Source organism: Branchiostoma belcheri, unplaced genomic scaffold (genome assembly GCF_001625305.1).
Source record: "Branchiostoma belcheri isolate BF01 breed outbred unplaced genomic scaffold, Haploidv18h27 scaffold100, whole genome shotgun sequence".
NCBI lineage: Eukaryota > Metazoa > Chordata > Leptocardii > Amphioxiformes > Branchiostomatidae > Branchiostoma > Branchiostoma belcheri.
The window spans coordinates 1,102,660-1,117,852 of record NW_017802381.1 but is presented as its reverse complement, the minus strand read 5'-3'; the positions used below and the strand labels follow the sequence as shown (position 1 = coordinate 1,117,852).

At 41.2% G+C, this 15,193-nt stretch overlaps 1 protein-coding gene across 4 annotated transcripts in view; it reads left to right on the top strand.

The window, feature by feature from the left end:
* The window catches only part of LOC109473796 (fibrocystin-L-like), a 59,963-nt gene that overhangs the window by 31,889 nt on the left and 12,881 nt on the right, over window positions 1-15,193 (top strand). For 3 of the 4 annotated variants that reach the window (XM_019773891.1, XM_019773873.1, XM_019773865.1), the window contains exons 41-58: window positions 2,758-2,899; window positions 3,615-3,827; window positions 5,348-5,576; window positions 5,836-5,998; window positions 6,284-6,538; window positions 6,694-6,830; window positions 7,056-7,185; window positions 7,376-7,520; window positions 7,773-7,876; window positions 8,179-8,346; window positions 9,154-9,387; window positions 9,625-9,776; window positions 10,040-10,148; window positions 11,785-11,981; window positions 12,126-12,399; window positions 13,243-13,408; window positions 14,036-14,271; window positions 14,655-14,830. In XM_019773891.1, coding sequence (XP_019629450.1) covers window positions 2,758-2,899; window positions 3,615-3,827; window positions 5,348-5,576; window positions 5,836-5,998; window positions 6,284-6,538; window positions 6,694-6,830; window positions 7,056-7,185; window positions 7,376-7,520; window positions 7,773-7,876; window positions 8,179-8,346; window positions 9,154-9,387; window positions 9,625-9,776; window positions 10,040-10,148; window positions 11,785-11,981; window positions 12,126-12,399; window positions 13,243-13,408; window positions 14,036-14,271; window positions 14,655-14,830 — 3,230 coding nt within the window. Of the gene's footprint in view, window positions 1-209; window positions 441-1,248; window positions 1,348-1,511; window positions 1,763-2,248; window positions 2,440-2,757; window positions 2,900-3,614; window positions 3,828-5,347; window positions 5,577-5,835; window positions 5,999-6,283; window positions 6,539-6,693; window positions 6,831-7,055; window positions 7,186-7,375; window positions 7,521-7,772; window positions 7,877-8,178; window positions 8,347-9,153; window positions 9,388-9,624; window positions 9,777-10,039; window positions 10,149-11,784; window positions 11,982-12,125; window positions 12,400-13,242; window positions 13,409-14,035; window positions 14,272-14,654; window positions 14,831-15,193 lie in introns of all 4 variants that reach the window. The other variant, XM_019773881.1, reaches the window with a different exon arrangement.

Here is a 15,193-nt window from a genome sequence, read left to right as displayed (position 1 = left end):
TACATCAGGCAGAGTGCTACTCAACATATTATACGAGCACATTACGTGCGTTGTGTAAGTATGGATGTGGTTTTAAAACTAGGAAGAACTTTGGCAGTTAAACAAGACGCTGCTTACGGTTTCTACCATATGTGCCATCCCTTGTTGCCTTGTGAATGCTGTATCTTGTGGATGCGTACTAACTTCACATACTACCTTTCTCGCTGCAGTTCACGTATGTTGGACAAGCCTTCCGCCTGGGTCGCTACCCCATCCACTCTCATCTAAACGGCGACATGAGCAACTCCTATGTGCGTGGTAACGCCATCCACCGCAGCTTCAACAGGGCCGTGACCATGCACGGTACACACAACCTGCTGGTGGAACGTAATGTGGTCTTCAATATCATGGGAGGAGCTTTCTTCATTGAGGATGGTATTGAAACGGGAAACATCATTCAGGTAAAGCATCCAGCTTGTGTATACTTTACATTACCATGCCTTCAAACAAACAACAATAACAATCCTTTTACAATTCTGAAACAATCCCATACCTCCGCCAAACGATTTTAACAATTGATAATAACGCACTATAAAGGTCCCTTCTTTGATTATACAAAAAAGGTCTTATTCTCCAGTCTCATCAATTTGTTGAAATGAAGTTGTTCACAGTTTGAAATTCCTAACAACGAAAGTTGATGTGGCATTCTCATTTGTTATGCAAATGAGCTTCGAGATTTATGTCGAATGATATTTACATTACCTTTAATAAACGCCACATGTATAAATAAAGTTCCTATAATTTGCCACTATGATATAATATTTTCGCCTGTGATTCTGCAAATGAGGTCTTCCTCTGCATAATCGATATCTATGGATCTCTTTGAATGTTACATATGTCACTTGTTTGAAGGTCCTGTCATAAAGCACAGTTACTTTATGGAATTTCCTAATTACAAGCTTATTAATTAATCATGCGAATTTGCTTAATTAGCATGCGATTATGTCAATCATCATATCGACAATCGCCCATCAGCCCCTTCTCCAGTCATGGCCTCCCACTGAGTCAGAAACAAAATTGGCTCCTGCAGTTCTGAACGCACCAAACTTGATGACAATTCACCTATAGCACCTTGGTTATAGTGCTAAACCACATACACACATGCATACAAACGCTATCAAAAACGGCGAAGGTAAAAATGTTTATTGAACATTCCAAAGGTGCTCTCTGATATGTTGTTGTATAACTATAGTCTTTGTTGTGTTTCAGTATAATCTTGCTTTGTTCGTGAAAGCCAGCACCAGTCTGCTGAACGATGACATCACACCGGCTGGGTACTGGGTTACCAACCCCAATAATACCATTCGGGTAGGAATAATAAAAGCTACATTTTGGACAATGTCACTATTCTTTATTACTTGTACTTTAACTACAGATTTTTCTTGAAATGGAAAAAAGTAGCACGGAGGTACGGAAAGCTCTGTTGCTGCCGCTGATTTTTACACGACTGTCATGATTCTATCCTACAATAGCACAACCATGCAGCAGGAGGAACCCACTTCGGTTTCTGGTACCGTATGCACAAGCATCCCGACGGTGCGTCCTACAATCCAGAAATTTGTCCGCAGAGAGTTCCACTAGGAGTCTTCCAGAACAACACTGTCCACTCGCAGGGTTGGTTTGGTCTGTGGGTGTTCCAGGAGTACTACCCTGCTGAGGGAGGAAGCTGCGGCTGGGGTGCCAAGCCTCAGCCTGCGGTCTTCAGGGGCCTTACGGCGTGGAGGTGGGAATTTCACTGAGCCTCTTGTGACGTTGACAACTTTTAAGCACCTTCTACACGATACTAAGCAACACCCGGTGGTGGTGGTAAAAAACAAACAAGAACAAAAACAAGTGCAGTGACTATATACAGAAGTCGTAGCTGGGGGTTGGTCACATTCCTACAGCGGGGTACAGGAAAGCCATAATGGCTGGCTACCCCAGCTTTAGAATGCTCAATTGACTTAGCCATTACCAGATGGTCAGGTGGGGCATTCAATAACTGTTCGTGGGAAGAAGCTACCTCGTAGTCACCACCTGCTACAGAATTATGATGTATAATGATGACCCTAGAATAACATATTTCCCAATGATCATAGTCAGGATTCTTGAATCAATGACATGAATCAATAGAATGCAAAGACTGTCGCTCATGCATGATTACATATTTTATATGTCTCTTGTTGAGTGTACATGTACCTCTGTTGACTAGCCATTCATGTACGTATAGGAATGAGAAAGGTGCAGAGTGGGTGAATGTTGGAGCTGTACAGTTCGAGGACTTTGTTCTGGCTAACAATGAGAAGGCTGGGATCGAGATGAAGCGAATCTTACGGCTTTCAGACTGGGGCTTTGCCAAAATCACCAACGTGACACTTATCGGACACAGTCAAATCTCCACCAACAGAGAGTGCAGTACAGGTCAAACCTTTATTAATCATTTCGAAATAAGTTGGATTGTAGAACATACGACTCTCATCTCAAAGTGGTACCTTTTCCGCGATGAACTATCAACAATGATATCCTCTGTATCAATACCAATAGCGGTTGAGTACGATATTTAATCATCACCCAGTTCTATGATATGCTAGCCATAACATTCACATTCTTGTTTCCGCAAAGACAATGCTCATGTGCACTGTGTATATGCTATCATTTAACAAGTAAAAAAGATACTAAACCAACCAGTAGAAATACTAATGCTGATACTAAATGTGAAATCGTTGATGTGCCCTGTAGCTGGACTGGTTCTCCCGTTTGCCCGATATCTGACCATCACTGGGGCAAAGATGATCAACTATGACCGAGCTGGCTGTGCTGCTTTCCACGTCACCAGTATCGACGGCACCTGCACGGACCTCTGCGCCGGTTTTCAATACAGGTCAGTCCACAAAAAGAGAATCAGTCAATTTGCAATCCTAATAATTTTCAGAATTTATGCTTGTGACATCAAATGAAGGTTTAAAGAGCTCAATGTTCCGTCACTCTGCAAGTATTCATTTTCAGAATTTATGAGAAGTGCCTCTGAATGTATACGATGCATCTGCAACAAGAAATCAGTGATTTTATACGTTTGTGAAACATTTGTAGGTTTTGTTTGACTCTCCAGCAACAGAAATGACGTCAAGATGACGCAATTCCCGACGTCATACAGACTTTCAGAAAATAATTTTTTCTACACTTGATAAAACACTGTGGAAATAGACAACAGGCATTAATTTGAATGGTTCTGTAAAAAGAATACAGTGTGTTGATGAAATTTAAAGCTTGTTTAGGTACAATTGGGATATGATCCGCCATCTTAAATTTTCCCAGATAAATTCTAGAAAATAGTCATTAGGTTTGTTGGATGTAGCTTAAGCCACACCGTAGTTAGGGGCATGAAAGTAGGCTCGGAATTTTCCTGCTGACCTGAGCTACATACGCTTCATGCAAGTCCTCTTCTGGAAAATAATGGTATTTCACAACTTTTATTAATTATGCAAACCAAATATTATCCGGAAACACAAACAGACAAACAAATAAATAGACACGCGACCTACAGTACTGTACCTCCATTTTCACAGTGGCAATAATAGGGAACTGTTGCTTTACAGGGCTGAAGCTGTTGAATACTATTCCACACCCAACAAGGCTGCTTTTCGTTGGGAACACGAAGGGTGGATTGAAGATTTAGATGGGTCCGTAACAGGGACTGTTGGAGGTAAAGTGATCCCCTCCTCCGCAACCTTGCCTCCCACGTGTGTGGAGAATGCTGAGTTCAGTACAGGCAGTTACCCAGGGTCGGTCTGCACTGATGCTGGTATCAGGTCAGTTATTTATCATATTATGGAACTTTACCTCTTTTGTGGAAGTATTGACATGACTATAGTCTCTTCAAGATGTCAACAGTGAGACAGAACTGTGAGGTTGAAACACACCGGGAAGGACCCCTCAGTTAAGAGTACGTGGTAGGATCTATAACGTGCTTGAGATGTCTCTTCTCAAATACATTTTGTACGGCCAGCTTTACGTCCTATCCTAGAGGACATCCCTGACCGAAGCTAGGTACTCATTTATACCTGAGTCGAGTAAGGAAATAGTTAAGTGCCTTTCCCTAGGCCACAACAATAGGCCAGCCAGGGATTCGAACCCAGAACCTTTGGATTGTTGTTGTAGTAGTAGTGATTGGTTTATTGAAAAGAGCAATGAACATATCAGACTTGCAGTAAAAACTGAATTGTGCTGATATTTACAACTTATAGGATTATACAATACTAGTAGATATAAAAGGGTAACTTACACTTGTAATATACTAAATTCATAAAAACCATCGTCATATTATTATAGCAATATTATTAAAACAATATAATTTTCTCACGAGTATAAAATCACTACTGTCGTTCTACATTAAAATGACTGAAAGACTTTGAAGTTTTAAAAGTTAGTCTGGTACGAGCGCTAAGGATATATACAGTTGGCGGTAAGAATTCGATGTGACATAATAAACAATCAATAGTACTGAGATTAGGGTCCAACCCGATTAAAAATTCAGTTAAGAAGTTTGTAGTCCGACCAGGAGTTTTGCTAGTGCAGGTGTCGCACTGGTTGTGTAGCGCTTAGTGCTCTTGGCCTGGCAGTAATGGAGAGAGTTCCTTAGCGACCTACCTTGTCCTTTAGTCGACGGCAGCCAGGAGCGGAAACGTGACGATTGTCTGATTTTGGTTGCAAAGTTAAGGCATAGGTCGACTTATGTTGTGTCATAAAGAGTATGTCTTAAGTCTTGTGTTGATCTTTAAGTTAGTGTGCATGATTCCCAACTTACGTTGTAATTTTAATGAAATTATTAAGTCAAACTTTCTGTCTTTTATTGGTTTTATGGATGCAAAAATACGGATACCAATTAGAGCTGTGTACCGGTACGCAGTACCGATACTGTACCGGTAAAATTGATTAGGTACAGGTCCAAAATACCTAATCCCTCAGTACCGGTACTGTACCTAAACAATTTCACACCAATTTTATGCCTATTTGTGACCTCAAATGTGTAAATAGCTGGTTAACAATGGGTCCCTGTGTAAGGACAGTGTGTTCATGAAAACAAAAACATATATATAGCCTATATTTTATCTGAGCATTCGCCATAAACAAAGAATAAACCTTAACTATCAAGTTTATTTATGTTTTTTTTTGTTATTGAAGGAGTTCAGAAGAGCATATTAAAATTGGTCGAATTGTTCAGGTACAGGTTCAGGTCCGGACCTGTACCTAAACCTGTGTACCTGTACCTGTACCTGTACCTAAAATTTGTTTAGGTACACAGCTCTAATACCAATATTTTCTTTTTTAGGTTTTACCGTTTCGGTTTCAAAGGAGTCCAGCCGGAATCACTTGACATGAGGAACGCCATCCTCAAAAATGAGTATGGGAACACTTCTGTGCCCTGGTCTATGAAAAGAATGACTCACAAGCCAGGGTGGATGCTGATTCTGGTTGGGAAGACACCGTACACTTTCAGCTTCAAGGACTCTTCTCATATCACCAACCTGACGTACTCAGGCACCTTTTATGACATGGAGGTTGGGATATATGCCATAAGAGTATCTTGTACTAAGTTCTTTTGTGTCAGTGAAATTGAATTTTTTTACGGAAATACATGTTGGAAATACAGACGAATTTGAAACAAGGTTTAACCTACATGGATATCTTTTCTAACTTATGGACAAGCATAATTATTGATGATTCTGAAACTTTTAAACTAAAAGGCTAATGATAACAACCACAATTGTACTTGTGCCACAACACATATGTTAATTCATTCATTCATTCATAATACAGGACACCGACTACATCATCATGCAGCACAAATTTACGCAGCGTCCCGACAGCTTCTCGCTTGGCGAGGGAGATGACCGGGAAGAGTCTGTGGCAGCGATAAGTTATGCCAACAATGATGACAAAGACTGGTACTTTGATGAGGCAAAGACATTCTCCTATATAGGTAAATAAACGAAAAGTCATCCGTTATGCTTAAGAGATTTCAATCATGTCACCTTGGCATGCCTTCACCTTTTTCATCATGCGTAGCAACATGATGATATTATCCGCAACTTTGTCCTTTTCTTCGAGGAAATGTACATAGAAAATTGATGACGGGAAAATGGAGCAAGTTTCCAAAAAGGCAAATCCGCAGTAAAACAAAATTGTATTACGACATCCGCCCAGCAAAAGACGTCATTGTTGTATCACAGTCCCTGATCCACTTTATCTGTTTCATTTTTTTCAGTATCTGGTAAAGGAGAATCATCACCGGTAGATCGAAGTGTAAAAATGCAGGTTTACAGATGCTTCTATGAGGACTGCATTCCCCCCGCTGACCCTAACGACGTGCCGCCTGACCGCCAGCGGCCTGACGACTACATCATGTACTCCACCCTCAGCTGGAAGATGGACACTGACGGTTTCATGGTTCCCAGTTCCTCTGTACCAGACACCAGGAGTATTACTCTTCAGCAAGACGATGACGTGAAAGTGATGGGAGGTACGCCAACGTCAACGACAAAAATATTTCCTGGCAATAACCTAACTTCACATCAACTTTGATTTTCGCCCCTTCTCATCTCAGTACCCAGTGATATGCAGAAACACACGCATGTTAGCATCTGGTGTATTTTTATCATTGCCACTTTTCTGTAGTATCCTGGCTGGTGCTTGGTGATTCAGATGTACCAAAGCTTGGGAAACTCTACATCTACACAGTCTTGGAGTTGTGGGATCCTTCAAATCCCTACACCAGGGATTATACACTGGAAGCCAGTCATATCTTCATACAGGTGAGTACTAATTTAAAAGCTTAAAGATAGTATATATACTGTGACAAAGGATTCTTTATCAGCAATCGATTTTAGTATTTGGATATAAACATTATGGCTACTTTTTCCATGGCTAACGTGTAATTATGAAAATAATAGATTTGCGGTTCCTAGTATGAGGTGCCTGAGCATTTAGGCAGGTAGGCAGGCAGACGGTATGAGTCTATATGGTTACCACTCTTACAGGGAGGCCGGCTGGTCGTTGGCTGGGAAGATAACCCATATCTTGGCAACATCCATATTATTCTCCACGGCGACCACAACACTCCCGAGATGCCTGTTCCGAACGGGCCGACTGTTGGAGCGAAGGCAATAGGTAAGGGACTTCTTAGTACCATAGAGTATTACCTTGTTCAGTAAGGGTGGGAGCGAAAGAGAGAGGAGGGAGAGAGAGGGGGAGAGAGGGAGGGAGGGAGAGGAAGAGAGGGGAAAGGGAGGAGGGAGGGGGAGAGAGAGATTTTTAGTTACTAGTATGTTATGCGTATATTCATTGTTCCATTGCTCAGGAGTGTTTGGAGGCCTGGACCTGTTCGGTAAGAGTAGGAACGTGTGCTGGACTCAACTGGCCCAGACAGCTGCAGCAGGTGCAAACACCATCACCCTAGCAGATGCCGTCGACTGGCAGGTGGATGAGGAAATACTCATCACCACGTAAGGAATTTCACTTGTTTTCTATCAAAAGGAAGCCCGCCATGATATCTCTTGCCTTAGTGTACGTATTGCAACTATCAGTAAGCGCCACATGATGCTCACTATTGTATATCTGTCTGTAAACAGATCACGGCCATTAGAACTCAGGTGACGGCTCTGGGGAGGACACAAAGTTTCACAATTTTCATTTATGTAGGCCAGCAGCGTTGAAAATAGGAAATAACCTGATTTTGCTTTTTAAATTTGATACAGTACCAGTTTCGATGCCTGGGAGACGGAGACGTTTAAGATCACCGATGTATCTGCAGACGGTAGAACGCTCACCCTGAATTCCAGTCTTGCCTACGAACACATCTGTGAGTTTAAACTCTATATGGCTTTTGACTGCTAAAAACTACATTTAATTTTCTTCATGTAATATGTAACAATTCTCATCTCGTGTGCATCACGTCCAAATTATATGTAGAGGTTGAGACAAAGAAAAAACGTTCATTTCAGATCAACACTATCTACTTGGTAAACTTTTTTCAGAATTATTCTGCCAATTATTTTTGTCCAATACTGTAATCACTGTGATATGACATCTACGTTTCTTTCAGGTTTTCGGGATTCTATTTCACAGGAATTTTACAATACATTTACTGAACCTTTTTAATAGACCACAGCGATACGGTAGACGGAAAATCCTACACCATGGCAGCAGAGGTGGGGCTCCTCACCAGAAACATCAAAATTGAGGGTGCGGACTACCCGGGCCTCTTCACGGAGTCATTTGGGGCCAGGGTGCTGGTCGGCTCCTTCAACACTGGAGGCCAAACATATACAGGTTGGACAAAATCAGGCACAGAAATCCCCGCGACTTTGATGGGATTTCTAACAGTATGTACAAGGGTGGATAAAATACTTGATCATGGCAGTACGTACCGCCCTGCCGCCATGTGTGGCTAGCAAATATTGAGGCTCATTTTTACATTCAGGACAGAGCTATTGATTGAGGTGTGTTTGCTTGAGGCTAAAATCAATTTCACCCCCAAACCACCAGTTCTCATACTTTTTAGCCATGTTAGTATCTGATATCGTTTTGCAACAGATTATGAGAAATGTGAACTCAAGTTTGGATGCTCAATACCTTTAGTCACTTTTTTACTGCACACTTCCACGGAGAACTGGGGTGTGCACCGTAAACCCATCATAGTGCAGTCTATTATATGGAAGCTATTAAATCAAACGACAATAGTTGAACATGTCCAAAATCCTGTATTTTCTGTCGCACGACGCCCGGTCGCACGCTCACCTAACTCTACTACACGAATACTAACTATGGTGACCACGTAATATTTTTAAGCCGCTATCTCACACGTTTCTCCCCAAACATACGAAGTACGGGATGTTATTGCCGAGAAAACCCCATCGCTGGTAAATCGATGTGCGAAATCTTAGCCTGGTGGAAATACGAGACCAGCCCATGCCATCTGTTTTAACATGTATATTACATGTTTCAACATGTTTTAACATGCTTAAAAGCAATATATAAGACATGCAAATAATGGACCATAGGACGTTTCATGTCAGACCGATTCCTGGCCCTCAAATGTCGTGAGAAAGCGCACTCAACTAATGACTTGTCCCTCAGGCTACGCGAGGATCAGGAATGTGGAGTTTTACCACACCGGGCAGGAAGGGTGGAACGCTTTCTACGATCCACGCTTCTCTCTGGCGTTTGTCAACACTGGAGACGTCTCCGAGGCAAAACCATCTAAGGTCGAGAACAACGCCTTCCACAACGGCTTTTCCCCTGCTATTGGCGTGTACGGAACAAACGAGTTGGAAATCATCAACAACGTTGTACATCACACTGTTGGGCAAGGTAAGCTGTACCTATTATCTGCAATACACTGTGGCAGATTTGGAGTGATTTCATGACTTGTATACTAATAGTATGTATATAAACATAATGTTTAACATTCTATCTAGTACCTATACTTATTACGTTGTTTAGGACTAATAGGATATTTTGACTGTGACGTTCAGGAGTACGTTAGCTCATCCTGTTGAACATATGTTTGACATATGTCAAAAATATATCTTTTTTGGTTATATGAAGGAATGATCATCGAGGGGTCAAGAAACACCCTAATAGGAAACCTGATCGCCTTGTCCATCTGGCCGGGAGCTTACCAGGACCGGAAAGAGGAGAACAGTGAGAAGTGGGAGGCAGCTCTGGAGATCATGGACGCCACATACATCGTGCTGAAGGTAAGTCCATTCAAGGACTATTGGTAGAGTCAAAATCCAAACATCACTAGTCAGAAGCTTGTTAACACTGTTATGTGCCCTTACATAGAGCATTATTTCTATTTTCAAATTCCTTTTATGTTAGATGACATCGTACATATCATATGTGAGAGCACTACCAATAATCAAAGACTAAGAATATCAAAAGGACAACAACTTAATCAATTGTGTCTGGCGTCCGTCTGGAATTTACAACCATCTAATTGACAATCCTCGACACGCAGGACAATGTTATTGCCGGTGCAGAACGGATCGGACTGCACCTAGACGGTGAGCCGTGCCCTGGTGCAGACAACCCGGTTGACAGTTGGAGTGGAAACGTCATCCACTCAGGTACGCATCAAGTAATATCTTCCGATGAGATGGAATTATTGAGATGGAGCGTACACAACACGCATCGCTTCAGGTCCTATGTTACAACGTCACCAACGACATTGGCCTTGGCAAAGAAATTCATGTTTTCGGTAACGTTCGTCAGAGTGTCTGTCTCGGTGTCTGTGTGTCAACATGATAACACGATTAGGCTTAAATCAGTTTTGTCTGTATTTGATATGTGGGTAGGTCTTCACGAAACCTTAAATTCCCTAGCGATGGGTCCCTAGCGATGAGACCTAATAAAAGAATAGATTAACATTTGTCGACATTGCTCGGGAGCAAACGCAGCAGATGGCTTTACCATATCCTGTAGCAAAATGGACCTATCTCCCTCCTGCAAAAATGGACTCTTCCTAAATCACCCCTGTCCAAATGTGAAGTGTTTCAATAGTCTATACGCCTATGCAGCAATGGAATCTTCCTACGACTTCTGCTGTTGGAACATGTAGAACCCTAGTAGAATGAATCGGTTTTCTATTTAGAACTGCCAATTGGCGATTTGGGTTTTCAAGCTACAATTGCTGTTTTTACTTAAATTAAGGTAAATAAAAGTATTTTAAAGGGCTGAATCTGAAAAGTAAACACTATAGTCTAAGCATTCGGTGCCAAGCTACCTTTATGCTGAATTTCAGGTCATTTGGTTTTCGTATTAGTGAATAGAAGCAGAAATGTACATTTTTGCCCAAAAATTGCAAAAAAAGTCCCATTTTACATAATTACATAAAAAGTGACACACGCCAAAAACGTAAAAAAAAAACGTTCTGTAGAATTATATCCAAGGATCTCCCATACCACATTTCAGGTCATTTGGTTTTAATATTAGGGCACAGGAGCAAAAAAAGGGCATTTTTGGTCAAAAATAGCCAAAAAGCCATATTTTACCTAATTTTAAATTTTAAAGTAGTGTATGTCAAACACGCGATGTCCAAGGTATCCGCATATCGAATTACAGATCATTCGGCTTTGATGGAAAGGCACAGGAGACAAAAATGTACATTTTTTTGGTCCGAAAATAGCCCAAAATCTATATTTTACACAATTTCAAAGTAGTGTATGTCATAATCTTGAATGCCGTTCTGCATACATGTGTCCAAGGTATCCCCATACCAAATTTGAGGTAATTTGATTTTAGTACCAGGTCCATATCCCAAAATGTATATTTTTTGCCTGAAAATGGTAAAAAAACATTTTAAAGGCCTATTTAAAAAATAAAATAAAAAAGTCTGGGGGGTATTTGCCCACTCTACATCCATGCTGAAAAATGGCAGAGTTGAATCCATTTAAAGAAACGGCATGAGGAGGAGAAGAAACATGAGAGAAAACAATATGTTTTAACTTCGTGGTGTGGTGAAGCCATAACAAAAGCTCTAATTACATAACGGAGGTATGAGGTCTCCAAGTAGTTCTAGAAAATCAGGTATTCCCTACGTTACTTAACAATGTGTTATTGCAGTTTTTCATATATAGGCATGGATATTTATTATAAATTCCACATGTATGTGTCTTTGTTTGTGTGTATATGTGTGGTACAGATAACCAGAAGTGAGTCAGTTTTAATACTCAGAATTTTGTTGCATTTCCTTTGAATTTACAGCACTCCATGGCGCCCACCTGTATGAAGACGGCCTTCCAGTGTGCTCAATGGTCTCCAACTTCCTAATCTACAAGTGCTACAGCTATGGCGTCTACTTCCAATCTGTGTCCAGTGCCGTCCTTAAGAATGTGACGTCTATTGACAATGGAATCGGCTCATTTACGTCAATCATAGGGCCGCCGTCTCTCTCACACCAGGTTTGTTATTTTTTTTCTTAGTTTTCTTCATTTTTGTTTGCTTGTTTGCTTATTTTTTTAAACATTGAACTTGTATTCTGTAGCAAATGTAGCTGGTTCATTAAATACACACTGTAACTAGACTATTTGGCTGAATACATGCAGGGCAAAAACAAGTCTGTGTTGATACAAGACTCCTTATTCGTCGGAAGAAGTGCGTCCTTCAGCTGTGAAGATGATGTCTTGGACTTAAGAGACGACAATATTGAGATCGCACAGGCACTAGGAGGCCTGGGCTTCCCCAGCGAGAAGGGCACCGCGGGAGGACACATCGGTGTTTCTTTCCCCGGCTTCATTTCTGCTTTCAGTGCCTCCCCTCATCACCCATGGGACTCTCAAATGGACTACCCTGCAAAGAGGGGTATCACCGGAATAAAGGGTGAGTGTTGACCTTAGTACATTGTATAGCTGTTTTAGCCCTCACAATCACTATTTTCATACGTATTATTTATTCGTAAATAATTTAATCAGGTAGGTAAACGACTGAATAGCAAAGTTCTTTCTATCACAACCATTTATTTTTCAAACCGACGTTTCGATGACCTTCTGTCGTCTTCATCAGGGCAATTTTGACTGTCATCTTCATCAGGGCAATTCTGTATGATGTAACAATGCCTAGTATGTATGTCACAATTACACTACATTCCGGAATGTATTGTAAACAGAAAAAAACTAGCTTAAGTGCACTATGAACTATGTAACACCTTTAGTGCACTATGCACCAAGTAACATCTAGTGTCAGTGCACAGTAAACCAGTCAGAATTACCCTAATGAAGATGACAGAAGGTCATCGAAACGTCGGCTTGAAAAATAAATGGTTGTGATAGAAAGAGCTTTGCTATTCTATTTTTTAAAAAATATATTCAACTTGAGGACACATGGGTGGTCCCTTCAGCCGTTTGGGCTGATTTTCAAGGGAGCCCATACAAGAAAATAAAGTAACATAAAATAATGATAATTAAACTTAACAGAGAAATCATATTAGACAGTTATATATTACCATTTAATAAATGCAGCTCTTTAAGACAATGGTACTTCTAACACCTCTAAGCTGTGTTTGTGAGTGTGTGTGTGTGGGGGGGGCGGTGTTGTAAAATTGTAACGAACAAACAAATCAAGTCAAACCGATGACTAGGAGCGCGAATTCGCCCGGCAATAATATCACGAGGTAGTCGAAACTGACATTTTAAAGTCATTTTTCTCCGGTTTCGAACTCCTCAGATGTAACATTTTCCAACTTCGGTGAAGCCTGTGGTGGTCTGCAGGATGTCGCGCTTCATACCTGGAACAGTAACGAAGACGGAATGCACCCGATTGAGACAGAGGGACTGAGTTTTGTAGATGTTGATAAAAACAACATAGCCTTCTTTGGGCGACCTTCCCTACGGTAAGAATACAGGGTTGTCTTTGGAAATTGTCTGTTCAAATACTCGGTAATGAACATTTCTCTCGCATTTCTCGTATAGGATATAGGAACCACAAACCTGTGATTTTAATTGCCGTCAATATAAACGTGTGCCTAATGACAATATCGGGCATCAGTAAAATAGGATGTGATCATGACTTGTCTATCTTTTATCGTGGAGATGAATGGTTAAATATTTAAAGAGGTAGTATGAAAGGAATTTTCAAATTCCAATCACCATAACTTGTGAAGTACCAAACATAAATGGGGACAAACCTACTTGTTGATTTAGCATGAAAGCTCATCTGTGTTGGTACATATCATGAAATAAAGACTAAGCTTTAACTTCCAACTCTTAGATATATACAGAATTGGGACTTACCCCAAATTTTCGGTTGACTCCATCAACCTTGTTCACGGAATGTACCCGTCTACTCTTGGAACGTGACGTCAGAGACACGTGACCGTAGTAGCGGGTCATACGTGCCAGATAACTTGTGTCGCCCCCCGTCTCTGTTCAGGGTAGGTCTGCGGGCTCATCAACAAGTACGGTTTTAAGACCTATTTCATAGTTGTTGATTCTTAGAGTTTTGAAATTTTGTATTCTAGAAAGATCAACCCGGCTGACTGCGTGGACATGGAATGTGACGGGAAGAAGGAGACGTTTATAAAGGACAGTGACGGCTCCTTGCTGGGATCACCGGGAGCCCTCATCCCGCAGGCGGAGTGGGAGTGGGACGGAGACCCCAGGAGAGGCCTCGGCGACTACCGCATCCCGAAAACCATGCTGGCTGATTTGGACGGAAGACAGAGAAACATCAGCGAAGTCGTGTACGGAGGAAGGGGTATGTCTTCTCTTTGTTTTGTTTTACTTGTCAGTGGTTTTACTTCTGATGACATGCTCATAAGGGGACACATATTAAAGTATTCTGTTAATATGCCCCCCGTTTGCTTCATCCTTTAAGTTAGATGTACCTATTAGGATTGTTGGTAGTTCAGCACAGTTATGTATCAGTTATGTATCAGTTCAGCAGTTATGTATGTGTAATATATTAAGTTTTATGGATTTTTTATTGAACGCTGTGTTGCCCCTATGGCTGATTGATGTGCTACAGGACTGATGATGATATAGTAGATAACATTTTAACATTTAATTCATATGTCAAGAAACACTTCCTTGTAGTCGGATGGATATATATTTATTACATTGTTTGATTTCTGTACGCAGGTATCATTAGAACTCCGCAATGTGTCAACAATGACGAGCTTCATGGTCACCTTTGTCACGATCTGAACTACGAGATGCTGGTGATCGAGAGTCTGGATGACGACACGGAGACCCGCAGGCTGTCACCTGTCGCACTCCTGGCTGATGGGTACATCGACCTGCTGAACGGACCTCAGGTTTGTTTGTTTGTTTGTTTATTGTTTATTTGACCAGAGAAACATATCGCCCATGAAGGGCGGTTTTCAATGCACCCTGGGGGGCAATCCCCAAACAACAATAAAACTAGAGGTCGGAGATCTCATATCTTCGTCAGAGGTACATCGTTCTAGAGAAATTAACATGCGTATTCTTCACTCTTTTTAATAATCAATTTGGTCAAAAGAACAAAAGAATCTCTGTACTATTTTTATGGTACAGAACACCCTGAAACGGTTTGCCGCAGATTATACAGATGCGTCGTCACCCGTGTTAGCCCCCCCCCCTACGTTATTTGAGTTTGGACTGTTACTGGAAAAAAACGTTCAAGAAATTCTTACTGT